General features: G+C 31.3%; 3 protein-coding genes across 3 annotated transcripts; 2 read left to right on the top strand and 1 right to left on the bottom strand.

Annotated features, from left to right (window-relative positions):
- The first annotated feature begins 5,774 nt into the window (after positions 1 to 5,774).
- LOC109013954 (ribonuclease P protein subunit p25-like protein) lies at positions 5,775 to 9,917 on the top strand. Its single transcript, XM_018996230.2, has 9 exons — positions 5,775 to 5,898; positions 6,157 to 6,279; positions 6,882 to 6,965; positions 7,065 to 7,153; positions 7,284 to 7,358; positions 7,993 to 8,054; positions 8,135 to 8,194; positions 8,582 to 8,767; positions 9,503 to 9,917. Exons 2-9 carry the CDS (start codon positions 6,157 to 6,159, stop codon positions 9,577 to 9,579), a joined length of 756 nt encoding a protein of 251 aa, XP_018851775.1. The 5' UTR covers positions 5,775 to 5,898; the 3' UTR covers positions 9,580 to 9,917.
- A 4,349-nt stretch (positions 9,918 to 14,266) lies between these two features.
- On the top strand, positions 14,267 to 15,978 carry LOC109013953 (expansin-A11-like). The gene is made up of 3 exons (XM_018996229.2): positions 14,267 to 14,696; positions 14,787 to 15,108; positions 15,283 to 15,978. Exons 1-3 carry the CDS (start codon positions 14,558 to 14,560, stop codon positions 15,587 to 15,589), a joined length of 768 nt encoding a protein of 255 aa, XP_018851774.1. The 5' UTR covers positions 14,267 to 14,557; the 3' UTR covers positions 15,590 to 15,978.
- Positions 15,979 to 17,531: 1,553 nt separating this feature from the next.
- LOC109013955 (UPF0496 protein At1g20180) lies at positions 17,532 to 19,399 on the bottom strand. Its single transcript, XM_018996232.2, has 3 exons — positions 19,227 to 19,399; positions 18,978 to 19,058; positions 17,532 to 18,843 (listed from the first exon to the last, which is right to left on the bottom strand). Exons 2-3 carry the CDS (start codon positions 19,033 to 19,035, stop codon positions 17,765 to 17,767), a joined length of 1,137 nt encoding a protein of 378 aa, XP_018851777.1. The 5' UTR covers positions 19,036 to 19,058; positions 19,227 to 19,399; the 3' UTR covers positions 17,532 to 17,764.
- Positions 19,400 to 21,152: the final 1,753 nt, after the last annotated feature.

Genomic DNA, 21,152 nt, shown 5'->3' with positions numbered 1-21,152 from the left:
GAACACGTGGTGTTTCTTACTTAATTTGGTGCCACGCCACTGACCCCACTTTTTTCAAAACCTAATTAATTATTTAATAAGAAATTATATTTATAATTGTAAAGTAAACAAAAACTTCACAATTTTTTTTTTAAATAAGTAATTACGAGATTTATATAAAAAAAATTAATTTTTTAATAACACATCTTTCTTTTTTTAATAATTACATGCTAGACATTCCATAACGTAACATTACTTTTATTTAATTCGATTTGGTCCTTCATGTTTTGTTTTTGATAAATTATATCTAAATTTATCTAAATTTTTATAAAAATAAAAAATAAATTCTATTTTGAAAAATAAAAAATATATATATTTTTTAATATGATTCACTTTTTATAAATGACTTAGGTGTAATTTATCTATTTGGAGCGAAGAGTATTATCTTTTTAATTTTTTCTCTACCTAAAAAAGACACGAAGAATGCATGTCTTTATTAGTCAAAAGTGGGCTTTGTTGGACATGCCTAGAGCCCATTATCAAAGTAGGAACCATTGGTCCAGAGGACAGGTTTAGGGCCCAAAACAAAAACCCGAGTTTAGTTTTCTTTATTATTAATATTAATATTAATATTATTTTGTGACCCAAGTTTCACTAAATTGTCCACTAATCTACCTGACTGTGTTCCTGATCGGCACCCAAATTCTCAACAATAATAATGAAAAGAAAGACTCATCTGTAGGTTAGTTTACTGGTACACACAAGGCACTATTTATGGCATAAGTTTTTAAGAGCTCGTTTGTTTTTAGAGATGAGATTAAAGTTAAAAAGTTGAATAAAATATTATTAAAATATATTTTTTAATATTATTTTTGTTTTGAAATTTGAAAAAATTGAATTGTTTATTTTATTTTATATTAGAAGTTGAGAAAATGTAATGATTAGATGAGATGTTTTCTGAAAACAAACGAGGTCGTTAATCAACATTAAAAATAGTATTAATATTTTAATTTATTTTATTAACGTTGCGAGCGTTATCTATAGTTATAAATTACTATAATAAACAGAAAATGTCTTGTAACTACCATTTTTTTTTTTTTTTAATGGGCTAAAAGAGTAAGATAAGACAATTGGAGGTGATCTTCCCCTGCCTAAACATGACTATAATAGTACCATTTGGCTACAAATCGGACACGAAAAGCACAGATGCTCTCTCAAGACATGTTTGAGTCCTAGAGACTTCCATTTTTGTTGTGCGTTTCGCCTTAAAAATGATGCAGACAACTGGTTTATAACGTTCACGCAACTATTCAATAAAACGACAAATATTTATGTAGATTTTATTTGAATTGTGTTTAACCTTTAATTTTAATATAATACTATTTTAACAAATAATTTAGTCTGTTTATATTATAATATAAGTATATTATCTGCTCATATTAATATATTATGAATTTAACTAACTATATAAGTTATAGTTATATAAAAAATATATATGATTAATATATAAAAAATACATATATTTTTATAAAATATGTACAATATCAGTGTCGGAGTCTGACAATTGGAGTCAAACTCGGTACATTGCTACCTCGGACTCTAATTCTGACTTCGATTCTTTTTGTGAAAAAAACTCCGACTCCGAGTGGAGTTAGTGCGAAGTCGGATTTTCGATTTTTGTTTGGCCCTAGTTTCCCACAGTGCGAATCAGTGGTTTTGAAATAAATAAATGTTTTAGCCATTAAAAAAAAATCCTTACAAAAATAAATTCATAATTTGACGTGGTGTAGTGTGATATATCACATTGTAAAGTTAGTTTTATCGTAAAGTAGATATAACGAATCACACTAAACTACTTCAATTTAAGAGTTTATTTTTATAAAATATTTGTATAGTTATAATATGTATCACTTCTCTTTAAAATATTTATTAGTATATCTGTAAGACCTTGTTTGTTTTGGCAAATGAGATAAGATGAATTGATATTAAAGTTAAAAGTTGAATAAAATATTGTTATAATATATTTTGTAATATAATTTTTATTTTGTAATTTGAAAAAATCTAATTATTTATTTTATTTTATGTGAAAATTTAAAAAAATTATAATAATTAGATAATATGAAATAAATTGAAAATAATTGTGAAAAGAAACTCAAGCCTTAAAAAGGAGAATATGAAAGTGGGGAACACAATCGACCAACAAAAGGAAATGTCCAAAAATGTGATCAAAACCCCACCCTTCCTTGATCGACAAGGCAGTGAAACTAAAACGAGTGAATATGAGATGGTGGGGTCGGCAAAATATGGCTAGTAAGTTCATGTTCCATTTCTTTGAAGTTTCCATGATAAACTCAAAAGCAAAACAATGTTTGGTGCTAAAGATAAACGCTATATAAATATTTATGTAGATTTTATTTGAATTATATTTAAACTTTAATTTGAATATAATACTATTTTAATAAATAATTTAGTTTGTTTATATTATAGTATAAGTATATTATTTTATAACAATTTGCTCATACTAATATATTTTTAAATTTAATAGTTATATAAAAAAATTATATAATTAACATATAAAAAATACATATATTTTTATAAAATATATACAATATCGGTATCGGAGTCTGACAATCGTAGTTGGAGTTGGTACATCGCTACCTCTGACTCTGATTTTGACTTCGACTTTTTTGGTGAAAAAAACTTCGACTCTAGAGTGGAGTCGGTGCAAAGTTGGATTTTCAGATTTTTGCTTAACCCTAATTTTTCCAGTGAGAATCAATGGTTCTGAAATAAACAAATGTCTTAGCCATTACAAAAAAAAAAAAAACTTACAAAAATAAATTTATAAATTGACGTGGTATAGTGTGGTATATTACATTGTAAAGTTAGTTTTATCATAAATTAAATATAACGAATCACATGAAACTACTTTAATTTATGAGTTTATTTTAATAAAATATTTGTATAGTTATAATATGTATCACTTCTCTTTAAAATATTTATTAGTATATCTGTAAGGCCTTGTTAGTTTTGGCAAATGAGAAGAGATAAATTGAAATTAAAGTTAAAAGTTAAATAAAATATTGTTAGAATATATCTTTTTAATTTTTTTTATTTAGATTTGAAAATATTTTATTATTTATTTTATTTTATGTAAAAATTTAAAAAAATATATATAATAATTAAATAAAATAAGATAAATTAAAAAAAATTGTGAAAACAAACTAAGCCGTAAAAGGAGCATAAGAAAGTGGGGAACACAATCGACCAACAAAAGAAAATGTCCATCGAAACCCCAATCTTGATGGATAAGGCAGTGAAACCAAAACGAGTGAATATGAGATGGTGGGGTCGGCAAAACTTGGCTAGTAAGTTCATGTCCCATTTCTTGAAATTTCCATTATAGATTCAAAAGCAAAACAATGTTTGGTGCGAAAGCTAGATGCTATATAAATATTTATGTAGATTTTATTTGAATCGTGTTTAAACTTTAATTTGAATATAATACTATTTTAATAAATAATTTAGTTTGTTTATATTATAGTATAAATATATTATAATATAAACATCGACTGTCACGCTTTAAGAACGAAACATCAAGAAAAAAATAAAATATTGAAAATAGGAAGAGGAGGAGGAGGAAAAAAAAAAAGAAAGAAGAAAAAGAAAAAGAAAAAGAGAAAGAGGAGGAGGATGAGATAAAAAAGAACTCAGAAGGGAGGTAGGCTAAGAAATAAGAGAGGAAAGGAGAGGAAAAGCAGCAGAGTGAGAGAGATAGAGAGAAGAGAAGAGAGTGATTTAGGGTTAGGACTTTGTTTTTATAGTTAGGATGTAACTTAACGACGTCGGTTTTGAGTTTTTTTTATAAATATAGTTTTTTTTATCTTCATACCAACAGCTGCATGCCTTTGGATTTCAAAAGGACCTTTCCTTAGAAATAGTGTGTATGCATCTTGACTATGAATTACAAAGAAATAATTATAATCTTACCACTCTTTTACTATTCTTTTTACAAAAAAAATAATAATAGAATTACAAAGTGATTTTCTTAAGGGGGAAGAAAGAACAACCAATCGGGTGCTCCACATTAATTAATTATGACTTCATTATTAAATGGGTTTAACGAGCGAAAGATCGACTAGTTTAAACTCTAACGTTCCGTCCACTGCTTTTGGGTTTATCCATTAATTTTAGAAAAAATTTATTTTTCATATTCACATTACATATTATATATAATTTTTTATTTTTTATACAGTATAATGTACGCATTATGAATAGAAGAATTCAATTAATTTATAAAGAATAAAATTAAAAAAAGTTTTAAAAAAGTTTTAAAAAATAAAAATAAGTATATTATATAGTGTGTAGAGATTATAAGTAATAAAACTCTTAATTTTGTTATTTTCCTTCTGACTTTCAAAAATAATTTATTAGTAATGGGACGTTGCCGAAAAGATTTGTCTCATCTATTAGCTTATTTCATAAGGCCATTAGATTTAAATAACATACGAGAATTAGACTCCAATCCATTCATTACTTTTTAAATCCAAATATCATTTACTAGTTTTTTGTTTTGTTTTTTTATTTTATTTTAAGTCATAGTGAGGATTTTATAAGTCAAGTATTTAGATTACAAATTATTTAAGTTGCAATATTAAAATGGTTGGACATGAAAGAATTTATATAACAAAGATAAGTGTTCCAGTCATAAAGAAATTTTATAATTAAATTACAAATTAATGTGTTTTTATGTGATATGTTAAATTTGTTTTATAATAAAAAATAATTTTAAAATCTTATTTATTTTATAAAATCACGTTAATTTATGAATTGATTTTTTTGAAATCTAACTATGCCAAAGCATTTCCCAGGTCACATATATTTTTTGTGCGTTGATTTTTCAAAGTTTGGTATTGTTTGAGATTGCATTAAGAGTCTTAAAAAGTGGTTAAATGGTATTAGTTTGGTATTGTTTGAGATTGCATTAAGAGTCTTAAAAAGTGGTTAAATGGTATTAAAAGTTCGTTAATAATAAAAATAGGTTTTTGAAGTGTTACATATTTAAATATTTTTTAATCTCAAATAAGTTAAAAAGTATGCTTAAGAAAAAATATTATTTTGATGCTTTTATTCAAACATACTTTTATGGATAATGTAGAATGCGGTTTCAATTTTTAAAAAAACTGTCAATAGACAAAATTACCAATACAACTTTAAAATAATTAGAGTTTTATTCTTTAAACTTATAACATGCACAACACTATAACTTTTAAATGATCTTTTATGTCATTTATAACTCAAAAATCATATTTTTATATTGTTTTTAAACCAATGTACTATGTTTAAAAGTTATATTATTTTTAAATAAATTTAATAAATTTAAAAATATTTTAGACGTATAGTTAAGAAACAAGAAGTAATTTTCTAATAATAGAATTTACTAGGTAAGTTCAACTCTTATAAATTTCAACGTAAAAGCTACAAAGTAATGCAGTATGAAGTTTTAGAATGCACAAGTATCATATAATTTTTTTGAAAAAGAGTGAAATTTATTATTAAAAAATTAATTTTTTTATTTATGTAAATCTTACATACTTTACATATTTTATGATTATAAATATTATTTTTTATTTTTTTAAAATATTATACAACAATTACACAATGCACGAGTACGACTATAAAGATCATTTGATTTCTCAAAACTATATCCAAGGAAAATGATAGGATTACGAAGTTTCAAGGATGTACCAGAAAGAAAAACTGGATGGACCGGATAAAGATTTGGTTGGGGCAATTTCGGAAAAGTGTGAGTATATAAAGGGCGAAATGTGTCGGGAAGAAATTAGGGCGTAAAAGAAGAAACGAAGCCGTAGAAGAGGGCTCTTTCTTGGTGGAGCAAACTTATCCTAACGAACCACGGTAACAGACCCAACATATCGATCTAAATCCTAGATTTTTTTACTTTCAAACTACTTTGTTTTGTTTCTCTTCCCCCTTCTTCCGAAATCACTTTTCTTATCTTTAGGTGATATTTTCCTCAAATATGTTCGTATTGATAGGTTTTCTTTGTTTCATGCCTTAAATCTCTTGTTCGTAATGGTAGCTGTTCTTTATTTCCGTGCTTGGCTCTGATGTGCTTTTGGTTTTTTGGTTTCGAAAATCGTTTTGGTTGAGAAGATGGATCGGTACCAGAGAGTGGAGAAGCCGAGAGCTGAGACGCCGATTGATGCGAATGAGATTCGTATTACGAGTCAGGGAAGGATGCGCAACTATATCACCTATGCCATGAGCTTGCTTCAAGTATTGCTCTCTCTCGCACTCTTTCACCAATTTCCCTTTGCATGGTTATATCGTTGAATTCTTTGTGGTGAAAAACCTCTGATTAGTTGGCTGTTTTTACAAGCGTTGTATAGAATTGTTTGGGACCTTTCAGAAAAGCTATTTGTCAAATTTGTATTTGTTGAATTGACTCTGAAACGCGAGGGAAGTTGTTGGGTTTAGGTTTAAGTGGTTTTTGTTTTATTTTTTTATCGAACAATTTGAGAAACGGCATATGAATTTCTACGACAGAATTGAAAACAATTTGGAAGCTTCGAGAAAGAGCATTAATCGCTGGAAATTGTCTAAAATCTTAGGTCCAGTCATGTATTCTCAAATGAAATGAATTTTGAACCAGTTAAAACCACCAAGAGATTGTTTTTTCTTAACACAATGTGGAATGGTTGTGCTAGCCTTCCAAGTATGTGGGTTTTCCTTGTTAGGGCTTACTTTGATATAGGTAGACGTCAAACAGTTGTTTTGAGAATTTATGTTTCATGGTAATAATGTTTTCCTTTTCTCCACTAATTTTTTTTTTTAGTTTGTCTTTTAATCCCCTGCTTGTCCTTTTATATTATTTGTAGGAGGAAAAAGGTTCAAGTGAAATTGTATTCAAGGCAATGGGAAGAGCCATCAACAAGACGGTGACAATTGTGGAGTTAATTAAGGTTGTTCTTACAATTTGCCTATCAGTGGGCTGAGAATTGGACTTTTTTTCCCAATTAGGATGAATATGCTTCAATATGATCCTTTTTTTTTCCATGCAGAGAAGAATTGTTGGCCTTCATCAGAATACTTCAATTGGATCCACCGATATAACTGATACATGGGAGCCCCTAGAGGAAGGCCTCCTTCCGTAAGAGGAGCTTCAACTTTATTTTAAGAAATGTTGCATTTTAAATTTTTTGAAAGGGATTAGATTCCTATTCTTGGGTTATTTATGATTATAGATGTTCCAATGACTTATTCTGTTGTGTTTATCACAGATTGGAAACCACAAGGCATGTGTCAATGATAACAATAACCCTTTCAAAGAAGGAACTGAATACATCCTCTGTTGGGTGAGTTTTTATTCGTTGACATTTAGTATTGAATGCAAATTGGTAGGTTCTTCTCTTTGTGTGAATTTATGGAATTTTTTCGATAGACTTACAAGATAGAAGTTAGAATTGTTCCAAGTTTTTGATATGTTGGAACTATTATGGAGTTCATTAAATGTTTCAAGTGTCGTGTGATAAATTTGTGGTGTGAGCTGTGTGATGTGATTGTAAGTACCATCAACAATTTTTTCGTGTCCCTTTCATCTGGGAAGACGATATTTATATCTCTCTTAGCATCTACATGCTGCAGTTTATAAACTATTATGTGATAGTTACATGTGGATTGTGTTGGTGGCAATGGAAGTATGAGTTGCTTTGCTTATCTTACCATGGTTTGGTTGAGGTCGGCATGAGGCCTTTTAATCTTTACAAGTTGAAAGATGAGTAGATAGTTATTTTTGAAGGGAATCTGGACTTCTATAACTTACATTTATGGGATTATTGGGCTGATTTTGAAAGATAAGGTGTTAATGGAGGTTGAACTTTAACTTGAACACTGTTTGGCAGGATTTTATCTACTTTTTAGATGGATTTTCTGTGATCGTTTGCAGATATCTATCGTCGCATATCATTTATGGATCGCTTATGTTCTCAGGTACCAGCTTCCATTACCCGCAGAGCAGGTGAAGCCATCTACAGAGTTTGATTATGATGGAGGTAGTTCCACGCCATCATTATCCTTTTATCTTTCTGATATTGTCGTATTTGAATTTGCTCAATTTCTTTGTATGTTGCAGAGGGTTCACCTAATGGTCGAGGTTGGGGCCGTGGTGGTAGAGGAAGGGCAAAAGCTAGAGGTATGTCACATTTTATATCTATTTGCACACTTTCAATTTCATAATATCTTATCTTTTTTTTTTTGGGTCGAAGATTTCGATTCTTGTTAATTGATGGCAGACTAAATGTGTGAGTGTCAAGTTCAAGAGAGTTGTCTCAAATAGGTCTCGCAAATGGAAAGGCAGTGAGCAGGAATTGAACAATGACTTTTAGAGAGATCTCCTTTTTTGTTTTCCTCTGTTAAAACTAATTATGCAGACTGTGTTATCCATTTCTTCACATTATAAATAAGCAACATGTGATAGTACATCAGTTTTCTGACATATTAGGGATTTTTTTATAAGTATATTAAAGATTTTTGGTAGCATAACGACACTTTTCGTGATAGATTTTACATTTTATTTCAGGGAATGGTTTTGTGGCAGCTGATTATGAGGATGGAGGTTGGGACCGCGGTCGAGGCAATGCAAGGGGTAGGGGACGTGGAAGAGGACGTGGTTTCCGTGGCCGTGGAAGGGGATGGTATAGTGGACCTCAAGTTGATACACAGCAAGAGGGAGGATACCATCGAGAAGCACCTGTTCAAGGCCGTGGTAATTTTTTTTTTTTGGTTTAATACTCTGGGTATCGTTGAATAGGTTCCTGTAGGTGGACTGCCAGCATTCTTGCATTTTCTTTTTTAAAATGGGTGTGGGTTTGGTCAATTTCCTTTTCTTTCTTGTGGAAATTCGTTCATTATTGGGAGAACAAAGGACCTGAACCCTCCCTTGAAAAATACTTACTGCCATAAGCATTTTGCAAATGTGTTTGGCAATATTTAATTGCTGCATGATCTGATAACTAATTGATGGCTTACCTTTAACCGCAAGTTTTGAATAATACTCGGAGCTTCCAAAGACCCTAAAGATGAAAGAGAAGTCATATAAATTTAACTCCCTTCCCTTTTCTTTTTGTGATGGCCCCACTCAGTTCAGAGATGTGGTAAAGCCATGATTTCATCACAATCTATAAAATTTCATTTGTGATCCTCAGTTGAACCGTAGAACTGCCTAAATTTTGACTTATCAAAGAAGAACTGCTTCAGTTTTGTTGCAATCATATGATTTATCAAGTCACAGGCAAACCTTTTATCAAAGCAAGTCTTGGTCGCATCTGTTTGATTTTGTTTAATGGATTATAATTGACAAATCATGAGAATTTGGATAAGTTTTAACACATTGTCTTCCCAGACGATTTGATAGTAAACTAAAAGGAGACAGTCCTCTTCAATTCTATTCGTTCTTGTAGTGATAGTGTTTATTTAATGTGATGGAATTGCTCTGTGGTAGGACGAGGCCGTGGGAGGGGAAATCGTGGAAGGGGCCGTGGCTTTAGATCCAATGGACTGATCCCGGCAACTGCATGAGACATTGAGTGGGCTTCCACAAGCACAATGGAAATGACTCGAGTTATGGAACTTTCCGATCTATGTTTCATTCTCTCTTGTTAGTACAATTTATGGTCCCGTGCTAGTACTTATTGTAGGTCATACTCATATGGTAGTGCTGTAGACTTACAAGTTTGGAATTGCTCCCAAATGAGGCAAACCCTTTTTGTGGTAGATTTAGGTGACATGCTTGGACAGTTGTACTTTTCCATTTTGACTGAGCTGCATTCTTTTATTTTTGTTTGGAGAGTTTTTGGTGTCAAATTATTACCTTTTTTTAAATTTTCTTAGGATAAATTAATGCTTCTTATTATGCATTTCGAAAATTGGATGTATATGCTGGGGATGTTGCAATAGGGGTTCCAAAAGTTCTTGATCATGGTGGCCTTTCCCTCACACACTATAGATATATGTGTATGTGTACATTATCTACTGGGGCATATGCACGTGTATGTATATTTTTCATAAATGTGAAGGGTGAGGGTAAAGCCATGGCGAAGAACTTGCCCAGCCCAAACGTGGTTTTCCAGACACTTTCTGGTTTCTGATTGAGCATCCACCTTGGATTATGGCAATGGATGGATGGTATCAAAGGAAATTGGAGATATTTACTCCCCTGGGAGTTCAAAGCACTGATGAGTCACAAGTTGCTTTGAACTCCCAGGGGATTGCTTTCTGTCTTGAAATGTACAATGAAGCAGTTCGGGTCCCCTTCCAAATACGTACAAGGAGAATTAGGGTAAGTTTGGGTGTTGAGAAGTGTTGAGAATGTTTGTGAATAGTTATGAGTAGAGATTGGAGTGAGTTTGTGGGTTCCATTGAGAGTATTTTGAGTTGTTTGGATGTGTGAAGTATGTTGAGTTGACTTTTGAGTAGATAGTTGAAAAATGTGTGGGTCTCATAAATATTATAGTGATTTTATTTTTAGTAATAAATATTATAATGATTTTATTATAGTGATTTTTTAATATTAATAAATATTGTAGTGATTTTATTTTACTTTTATATATAATAATGATAAATATTATAATGATTTTATTTATATATATATAATAGTTATAAATATTATTTTACTTTTATATATAATAATGATAAATAGTATAATGATTTTATTTTTAATATATATATAATTGTGATAAATATTATAATGATTTTATTTATATATATATAATAGTTATAAATATTATAGTAATGTTATTTTTTATTTATATATTATAGTGATTTTATTTTTAATTTATATATAATAATGATAAATATTATAGTAGTTTATTTTTTATTTATATATAATAGTGATAAGTATTATAGTGATTTTATTATTTATTTATTTATATATTTTAGTGATTTTATTATTTATTTATATATAATAGAGATAAGTATTATAGTGATTTTATTTTTTATTTATATATTATAGTGATTTTTATTTATTTATATATTATAATGATTTTATTTATATTTAATAGTGATAAATATTATAGTGATTTTATTTTTTATTTATATATTATAACGATTTTATTTTTTATTTATATATTATAATGATCTTATTTTTTATTTATATTTAATAGTGATAAATATTATAGAGATTTTATTTTTTATTTATATATTATAGTGATTTTTATTTATTTATATATTATAATGATTTTATTTATATTTAATAGTGATAAATATTATAGTGATTTTATTTTTTATTTATATATTATAACGATTTTATTTTTTATTTATATATAATAGTTATAAATATTTTTTATTTATATATTATAGCGATTTTATTTTTTATTTATATATTATAATGATTTTATTTTTATATTTAATAGTGATAAATATTATAGTGATTTTATTTTTTTATGTGTATATAATAGTGATAAATATTATAGAATGTTTGTGAATAGTTATGAGTAGAGATTGAAGTGGGTTTGTGGGTCCCATTGAGAGTATTTTAAGTTATTTGGCATGTGAAGTATTTTCAAAAGTACGAGAATACTTAGAAAGTGTTGAAGTATCTCTATTACCCAAACACAGCCTTAAAGTTCTGAAAAGAGGAGAGAGAGGCAACAGCAGGAGGAAGAACTTGCCGCCAGGTACATGAATATCTGTGAAGAAGATGGTGATTTTTAACATTGGATGTTAGTTTTGTGCTGTGAAAAGAGCCTTATACATTTCTAATATCTGCATTTGTTTCCGCTTTATAAATCCCCATGAATATTTCATTTTGAGCTTTGCTACACAATCTTCACCACATTCCACACTCCACACTTTTTTAAATTTTTTAAATTTTTTTTGAGTTTATTTTTTTTAAATTATTTCAAATTTTTTATTCATTATTTATATAATAAATATTTAATAAAAGAAAAAAATAATAAAAATTAAAAATAATGTGGAGCGTGGAGTGTTAAGAAATTGTGAAGATTTTTTGTTTCATTTTTCCTCGAAGAAGACTATTATTATTATTATTATTATCTTTTATCATCAAACCTTTTTGTTGGGACAGTTTCGTTCCATTGATTTGAATTAGGCACAATTTTTGCTTTTGTTTGATGGGTCGATTGCAGCATTTTGTGCTTTGTTTATAAAGAAGAAAATAGATTTAGGCACCAATTTGCTGAGACGCCGGTGGTTTTAAAGCTAAGTCCTGTGAAATACCATGCGAGAGTTTTATGGTCGCAGTCACTGGGGATTATATAGCAGCATGTGATCGAACATGGCCTTGACCTCATAGAATCGTGGCCGTTAATGCTGGCTAGTGGCAGCAGTAGATCCTTCGTAAAACAATTTGGCAGTCAGGTTCTCACACTACTTGATGGAATACAAAAAGTGGAATATATTGAGTAGTGTTACGTCTCCTTATAATTTTACATATAAGATTCATTTTATCAATTTTCATTTTAAATTCAAATTTTGAATTTTAATTTCACAATCTTCACCGTATCAATAACTTACATATTTGCACGTATTGTTACGTTATGTTAGTTAAAATTGTATGTACATTTACTTGTAATAATATTTTCATTTAAATTTCAAGATCTAAAATATATTGTCTCCCAACTCTTTTGATGGGATTTAATACTTCGAATTATAAAAAGTGGATTGCTACATATATAAAAAGATTACATAAAAATAAACTTACAATCTGACATGATTTTACATGATCTGTTAGATCTATTTTATACTAAAAGTATGTTTATAATATAATGTATTGCATTAAGTTACATCAATTTGTATATTTATTTTTGTATAATTTTTTTGTGGTTAAAATTATAATTATACAACCCCTCTCTTTATGATTTTATTTTCATAATATATATGTATATATAATTTTATTTTCTCTAGATCAGAATATGTCCGATCTACAGTCCACTGACCACCGAAATGTCATATGAGCCACACCATTGCGTTCTTTACTTACTGATCTCCAACTCCAAGATCCAATTTGAGTATCGGAGCCTCCAAACAATACAAGTCTGATATACAGTTTTATTCCTTTTTGACTTCAAAGCTTTTACGTCTGCCTCGCCCCCATCTAGTGTGTCTCTTATGGTGAAATCTTGTACGTTGGGGTCTCTAGTCCTCTTATCTCCTTTTCTAATTTTTATTTTTAATTCATACTATATTCGTTTGGTCTACTTTGTCATGCGCTGTATGACTCAATTCATTATTAATACTTAAGAATTTATAATTTATTTAAAGAAGCGAGATTATTTTTTAAACCACCTTTTGAGGTGTGAATGCGCGAGCTGTCTCAAGAAATTCAATACTTCTTATTATGCATGACAATTCCTTTAATTTTAGTAAATATTTTTCGTATTCAAGATTTCATATGGCTGCCTAATCATGGCCAGTTGTGTATTGTGTTGGCCTCTTTTTATATACTTACGAAACAGGCCATTTTCGTGGCTTTGCTTGACGATCATCATGCTAATATACCACATGACATGTTTTGATTCAATGGTAGATCCCAATGACACATAAATTAATTTGATTTATTATATTCCTTAAAACTTAGATAAAAGGAGCATTTGATACCCTTGCAGGCCGACTGGAAATATGCTCTGAAATTCACTTTAGGGGTGTCCACATTTGGCTGCAGAAAGCTAAACGGTTATTGAGGCTTCGAAAAGTTAGATTCAAAAGTTCAACTCATGAGAAAATTGATAGACACATTAAAATCACTTTTGTAGGGACTCCTGTTTAGATGAAGTAATTCACTTTTGTAGTCATTCCACCTCGTTGAACTAAACTCGTTGGAATAAATAAATGAATAAATAGAAGAAAAAGATGGTCCTAAAATTACTCATTGTTGTTATATCTTGAAATATACCCTTCCTTACAAGTATAGATCCACTTATGAAGGATAGTTTGGTCTCTTTCTTTTTTTACAAAATATTTAATGGAAATAAAATATAAACCCATTAATATAATCATTCTCCCCTAATGTCAAAGCGGGTCATATTCTTGGCACATGAAGAATAATGCCATTGTATCATATGTCACAATGTAGTAGTACCATGTGAAGTTGTGTGCTATGATCTAACCAAAATATGCAATTACAAAATCATTAAATGTTTCATCTTATCTTCAAGTAGCAGCAACCGACACATTGACAAATCTGAAAATAAATAAATAAATAAAAATAAAAGAACATTTGTGAGTGTGGATTTCGATTTATTCACGGCCCTTCTGATGGGGAAAGCATGTGGGTGCAGGAGGTAAGAGTTTAGAGAACATGGGAATAATTGAATGAGGCTCAGAAATCTTCAGGTCCCAATATACAATTCAATTAAATAAAACATATAAGCTCTCTCTACTTGCAGAGTTCACATGTAAGGTTTTTAGCATTTTTGAATCTGGTCCCTTATTTATAGAGGAAGCTTTTGTGCTTGGAAATGACAATAGCCATAGATAAAACTCCCAACTCTTTCCTCCATTTGTCTCGGTTTGTTCTCCTTCATTGGGCTAGCAAAAGATGGCGAAAATAATTTCTGTATTAGCAATCTTCTCTGGACTCTGCTATTTTTCCATCCATGCCAATGCATTTTCGCCTTCCGGGTGGACTAAAGCTCATGCTACCTTTTATGGTGGCAGTGATGCTTCAGGAACTATGGGTATGTAAAACTCCATTTCAACATACTTTTTCATTTTCCTCTTTTCTCAAAGACACGGCTGAATCTTAGTGAGTCATGGTTTTGCTGCAGGAGGAGCTTGTGGTTATGGGAACTTGTTTTCTACCGGGTATGGGACCAGGACTGCAGCCTTAAGTACTGCATTGTTCAATGATGGAGCTTCATGTGGGCAATGCTATAAGATCATCTGTGATTATAATGTCGACGCCAAGTGGTGTAAGAAGGGATTGTCTGTGACAGTCACTGCAACCAACTTCTGCCCTCCAAACTACGATCTTCCAAGCAACAATGGAGGCTGGTGCAACCCTCCTCTCCAGCATTTTGATATGGCTCAACCTGCCTGGGAAAAGATTGGCATTTACAAGGGAGGGATTGTGCCTGTGTTGTTCCAAAGGTATTAACTCTTGTTTCTTTCACTTCTGTTAACATGAAACTTAAAAGATTAAATTGACTTGTTCCCATCAGCTCAAGCATTTGGAGCAAGTGATATTTTAACATGGTATCAGAGTAAAGGTTTGTACACTTCATTAACATATTAGCTAATGTTCTTTGGATTCTGATGGTGCAGGGTTCCTTGCAAGAAGCATGGCGGTGTTAGATTCACAATCAATGGAAGGGACTATTTTGAGCTGGTTTTGATCAGTAATGTGGCAGGAGCTGGATCTATTCAATCTGTGTCCATCAAAGGCTCGAACACTAACTGGATGGCAATGTCAAGAAACTGGGGATCTAATTGGCAATCGAATGCCTATCTCAATGGCCAGCCTCTGTCCTTCAAAGTCACCACTACAGATGGAGAAACCAGACTGTTCCAAAACATTGTTTCTTCCAACTGGGCTTTTGGCCAAACCTTCTCCAGCAAAGTACAGTTCTAAGATGAAAAACAGCTTCAGGGTTTGAGGGTTTTGGGGTTTGGAAACCCGTCGGCAGAGGCGTGCTTACAATTTTACTGAAGCAGCCCGCCACTCTTTTTTTGGGTCGTTGAGGTGGTTAGGACATAACAGTTCTGGTCGGTGGCTGAGATGGGGAGCAAACTCAAGAACTCGAGCCTATTACTTGTTTGCATTTTTTAACAAAGACAAGGCATTATGCTTGATCCATCCTCACAGCTTTCTGTGGGGGGCTGTGTCGATTTTGCATTATTTGTTGTGGGACAACAATAAGAAGCGCAGTGAAAATGCCGCTTCAGCCTGTAGAAAATTTTAAATTTACGTAATATATATATATATATATATATATGCTTGTAATATTAATTGTGATAGTTTCATTAATGGGGAATTGGAGTTTCATACAAATTTTTTTGGATTATTCAAAAAAATTATAACAGAATTTATACGGTATCTGCTTTAATATAGTACGAAGCATGCATAACCTAATGAGATAGAGCCTATCAATATTCGTTTATTAGAAACAAAGTACCTGCGAGGCATTTGCTTCTGCATTTCATTTTCTGGATGGCATCAACTATACAGTCACGTGTTTTCCTTCTAATAAGTAAGAGATTTGTTGGGAAATATGCAGAGAAAGGTGCCGCGCAAGTAATTATACAAGATTTGATCACCTTCAGCAATGGCATTTGAGAATAATGTGGTAGTTTGATAGAGTAAAACAAGTAGGCATGAGTACATTGAGTAGTGATACAGTGGGTGTAAAGCATATATATGTTATACTCTCGACATCCAAATGAACAGTAATTTGCATCTATTAGCCAGTTTTCTATATGGTAATTAGGGAGAACAAACTCTGTTTTCATGTGTATTTTCTGCAATGTGTTGGTAGACCATATCTACTTTCATAATCAGTTAAAGACCTCCTGGATGCACTTAATTTTGGTATGCAAAACAACGAGGAACCTTGGCTGTCGATAACTCTTTATGAATGGTCAATGGTGCTTCAACAAACAGGACATTGGTATTCTGAGAATTTAATCCAATCATATTCTAATCCAACGAAGCAGAATGTATTGGTAGGTTCAGCTGTCTAGATTTTTTTTTTTTTTATTGGCACCGGGTATCCAGGAACAGCACCCCGACTAATCTCGGGTGTACACAGGCCCTCGACAAGGAGTTTTCCTCAAGTTCACCTTGGGTAATTTGAGGAAAAAATTCTCCAGTCCGATCGCTCCTAGAGATTGTTTGCACCCAAGAGGATTTGAACTTGCTGTTTAGAAAATCATCTAGGAGACTATAAGACAAAGGATACAAGATATCTTCTGGCATTGGAAAGTGGTTGATTTTGACTCATAGAATAGATAGTTTATCAGTGACTGGCTTTTAGGATGTTGGTGGAGTAATATAGGTAATAAAAATTATAAAAAGAAGAAACTGAAGTACACGTACAGGTTGTCTACAATTGATCTAGCTAAAAAAATGGCTGACATGGTCATTTCTCATGCCTTCCATGATTTTCCAACATCAAATTGGTTTTGATTCTTCATTTTGCTAGTAGCATTCATGGTAGATATTGCTAATTCGTAATTTAAGTGCATCTGCCTTTCCCCTCCAGGCAGATAGAGAAGGGTACATTGCCATTATCATGCCACAACCGGCAGATTGGCTCAAAGCCAGGGCATTATAAGAGGTTTTGGGAATTTTAAATCATCGAGCATGTCGTTCCTTTACGGAGCCCTGAGAGAGGGAAGAAAACTGAGTGAAGCTTGCCCCATGGAAGTGCTTGCATGATTTGTGTTCCTCTTCATCAGTTCATTTGATGGCCCTGCCAGGGAAGCTTTAGTTTTTCTTCTTGTTTCCATGTTTTCTGTTAAAATTATTGTCTCAAAATACATAATATATTTAAAATTCAGTGTGGAGCCGGACATGAAGAATACGATGTGAGTTGTATAAATTGACTTGTTTCAGAGCCATATTTAGTACTAACTAAATACAAAAGAATAAAGACTTGAAAAGATAAGAACTTGAACAAATTAAACATCATGAGGATCAGTCATCATTGTGGATTAACAAAATCTATTCCACAACACTCTTCATCTCGAATTGATTCTGATGGATCAACAAGAACTGTCACCGTCAATTTGCTTATGAAGATCTGTGTCAATGGTGAGCCTCCATTATCTCTTGAATTACAAGCCTCCTGGACCTGTTTATTGTGAGAAAGCACAAGTAGATGTGTTCTTCAAGCTCTTCTAACTGGTCCAGAAAGCTTGACTCATGGATATGAAACTCCCTCACAACCTCCTTTAATATTTCACATTTCCCATTCCTAACACACATATCCGCAACAGCTTTCCGGTGCTCTACCTCATCGTTTAACCTCTTAACCATCCGGCTCATCGTATCGAAATCATTGATCAATATGTAAACCCCTTTGGCTGCAACATCAAGTTGCTCACCAAGTCTATCAAGCAATGATCTAGTCTTAAAACCTCCACAACCCCCCTTCATTTTCTTTGTGGATGAACCTAAGGAAAATGCAAGTAGCGTTGGTGCTGCCACGATTCCAACCACGCTATGGAGTGCCAATATCAGGAGTAGAATCAGAAGTGCAGTATGTGATATACAAAGACTAATCCCACAAGCCCTCTTCCAAATTCTATGAAAACTTGCTCCCCTTTTGATCTTTCTGTATTTTGATGTTAGTCTACGGAACAATGCCATGTGGCCATCATGAATATCACGAAATTGCATTGTACTAATATTCGATAATGGATTTTTTGACACTGCAAATGCAGCAAGCTCACAGAGGAGAGCCTGGCAATATTGCTTATCAGCATAATGATCTGCATGATCATGCCCACTTCTACCCAGCTTGATTTTCCTATAATTAGCACGCGTTTGATGGATGTTTTGAAGGAGTCTTTCACAGACTTTACACGCTTCAAAGCTGGCTTCAAAATAATTCATTAAAAGGTAATGAAGATTCATGCCTTGTATCATTTCCACTAGGGTTTCTTGACTTGGTTCGAGTAAATATTCAGAAAGATGCAGATAGAGAGGAAGAGAAGGCGATGAAGAGAGTTCACTGCTATTACTAATATTGTTTGTGCTTCCCAGCTGACCTTGAACTTTGCTCCATATTTCTAGGTAAGACTTGGTTCTGAAAGCTTCCATGTATTCTTCATTCACGCTTAACTTGCTTGACAAGCTATTTGCCCTTTCCTTCCGAGATCGGGCTGTGACCAAAACACAAAACAACAGTTAACAGAGAAGACAGCAACGTCCTTTTCCCCAATAATAAATAACTGAGAAAGATTTGAAAAACTTTATGAACGGGATAAAAGAAGAAGATCATCACATAGAATCAAACCTGCCCTTCCAAAGGGAAATTTCAACTTGGGCCAACCAATCTTTCTCATCTGGGTCATTAAAAGAAGACAATAAGCAGAAACTGAGAAATCAAAAGGTGCGATCAGTTGGAACAGATCCTGTCTTGAAATAATATCAAATAAAATCTGCAGTAGTTTTGGCTTCTTTGTGTACCGTATATGGAGCTTTTGTAATTATTAATTTAAGGTACTGGAGATGGAGAAACAAAAAAAAAAAAAGGAAGAAGTACTTGGCCGTCATTGCACCGCCTCAATTCATTGGATATGGCTTTGGTCCCACGTAAACGTCGCTCACACGGTGAGTTCTCTCTGCAGCTTGTAAAGGAATGCTTTTGTTGGGTACATGCGTAGAAACTGCTGCAAATTTTCTGTACCGTGTGTTTCACATTTCAAGCTGCCAATGAAGTTTTGTAGATGGAACTGTGTTATGTTTCCATTGATGATGTTCTAGAATATTTGGTTTATCATTTTCCACTTAAGATCAATAAATGAAAGTGATTGTTGGGGATTCAGCTAGATTAGTTGATTACTGATTTGGGTCCACCATGCTGATTAAATCCAGTAATTATTCGCCAAACCAGACTGGGGCCGGGTTCACATTGCTCTTAACTTTCCTTGTTGATTAACTTTAATTTATGAAACCTGACTTGATTCTTAAGATGAGTTGTGGTACACGTACATATCATTTTTACGCATAATATTATTATATTTTTTAATTTAAATTTTAAATTTTGAATTATAAAATTTTCACTCTTTTCAATAACTTGATCATAAATACGTATGGTTATATAAGTAAAATTGCAAGTATTGATTTATGAGTGGTGCTATTCTGCCGCTGAGTAGCACTGCTCCAATTGAACGCTTGGCCAAACTGACTTTTCTATTTTTGTTTTAGTTTTTATTCATTTTTTTTATTTTTAAATATTTTTAAAAAATATAAAAAATATCGATACACTAATAATCAATTTCTTAACTATTAAGTAAAAAAAAATTAAAAAAATAAAATAAAATAAAATACATTAGTTATCAAAATGAGAGGATAAATTGAGTGGAAAAAGTCGCATTTTTCTTGATTTATATATGTCATGAAACTTGCAAGTATTTTTAATATTAAAAGCATCACTTTTTGATGGATAAATTTATAAGAGTTATTACCTTCTCAAGTTGGTATGTAGATCATCAGAATATCATCCGCATCTTTTAAATGGTAATATTTAGTTTGTAAGATTCAGATTTTAAAATTTATCTTTTAAATTAAATTATATCATATAAATATTTTACTAGTTTATCCACCCCGGCTTATAAATAGAATTTTTTAACTTATAAAGATAATTATAAATAAAATTCTTCTATTTGCAAGCGTAGAACATACCAATCACATCACTCATGTGGTAAGATTTTATTTGCAAGATAATCTTATAAATAAAATGATATATTTTATATTGTAAGATACATTTTATACATGAGTTTTTCTATTTATCATACCTATTAAAGGAAAATAAATAAATAAAAAAAAAAAAAACAGATATATGGTATATGGATGATGATCATAGTTTTTGTTGACATATTTATTATATGTCTTTGATATAACTATATAAGATTTAAGGAAGTTTTTGAAATTAATTAAATCCTACCAGGGTGTGTACTGTAATACATACACTTAAATATTTCCTAAAATTTGGGAAGGCAAAGCTTTGATTTCTTCAGCATACAGTATTATACGATTGCTTTCTGGCTCAAAATTAGCTCTTAAATTCGAAGACATCCTTGCTTCCACTCCTTCAAAACCGACACCAATTAATTGAGACTAGTATTAAGCCACGTGGGCACATATCGTTCAAGTGTAATTGATTTTTCTTTTCCAATATATAGACGTTAAAATGTGCAAATAACAAACACTTTTCTTGAGAAAATGATCAAAATGAAACAAGAAGAAAAAAGATTAGTTTATACATAAATTTTATAAATTGATATGATTTGAAGATTGTAAGGTTTTTATTAATATAAAATAAATTTATATATATTCTATCAAGTTATATCAATTTATGAATATATTTTTATAAAAAAAATTTATATACTTGACACTAAAACATAATTCCTGATTTCCAGTAGCCAACACCCTCTTGATGTATTAGAATTTTGAAGCATGTCTTAAT

The sequence above is a fragment of the Juglans regia genome, chromosome 8 (genome assembly GCF_001411555.2).
Source record: "Juglans regia cultivar Chandler chromosome 8, Walnut 2.0, whole genome shotgun sequence".
Classification (NCBI taxonomy): domain Eukaryota; kingdom Viridiplantae; phylum Streptophyta; class Magnoliopsida; order Fagales; family Juglandaceae; genus Juglans; species Juglans regia.
This window is presented reverse-complemented; position numbering and strand designations above follow the sequence as displayed.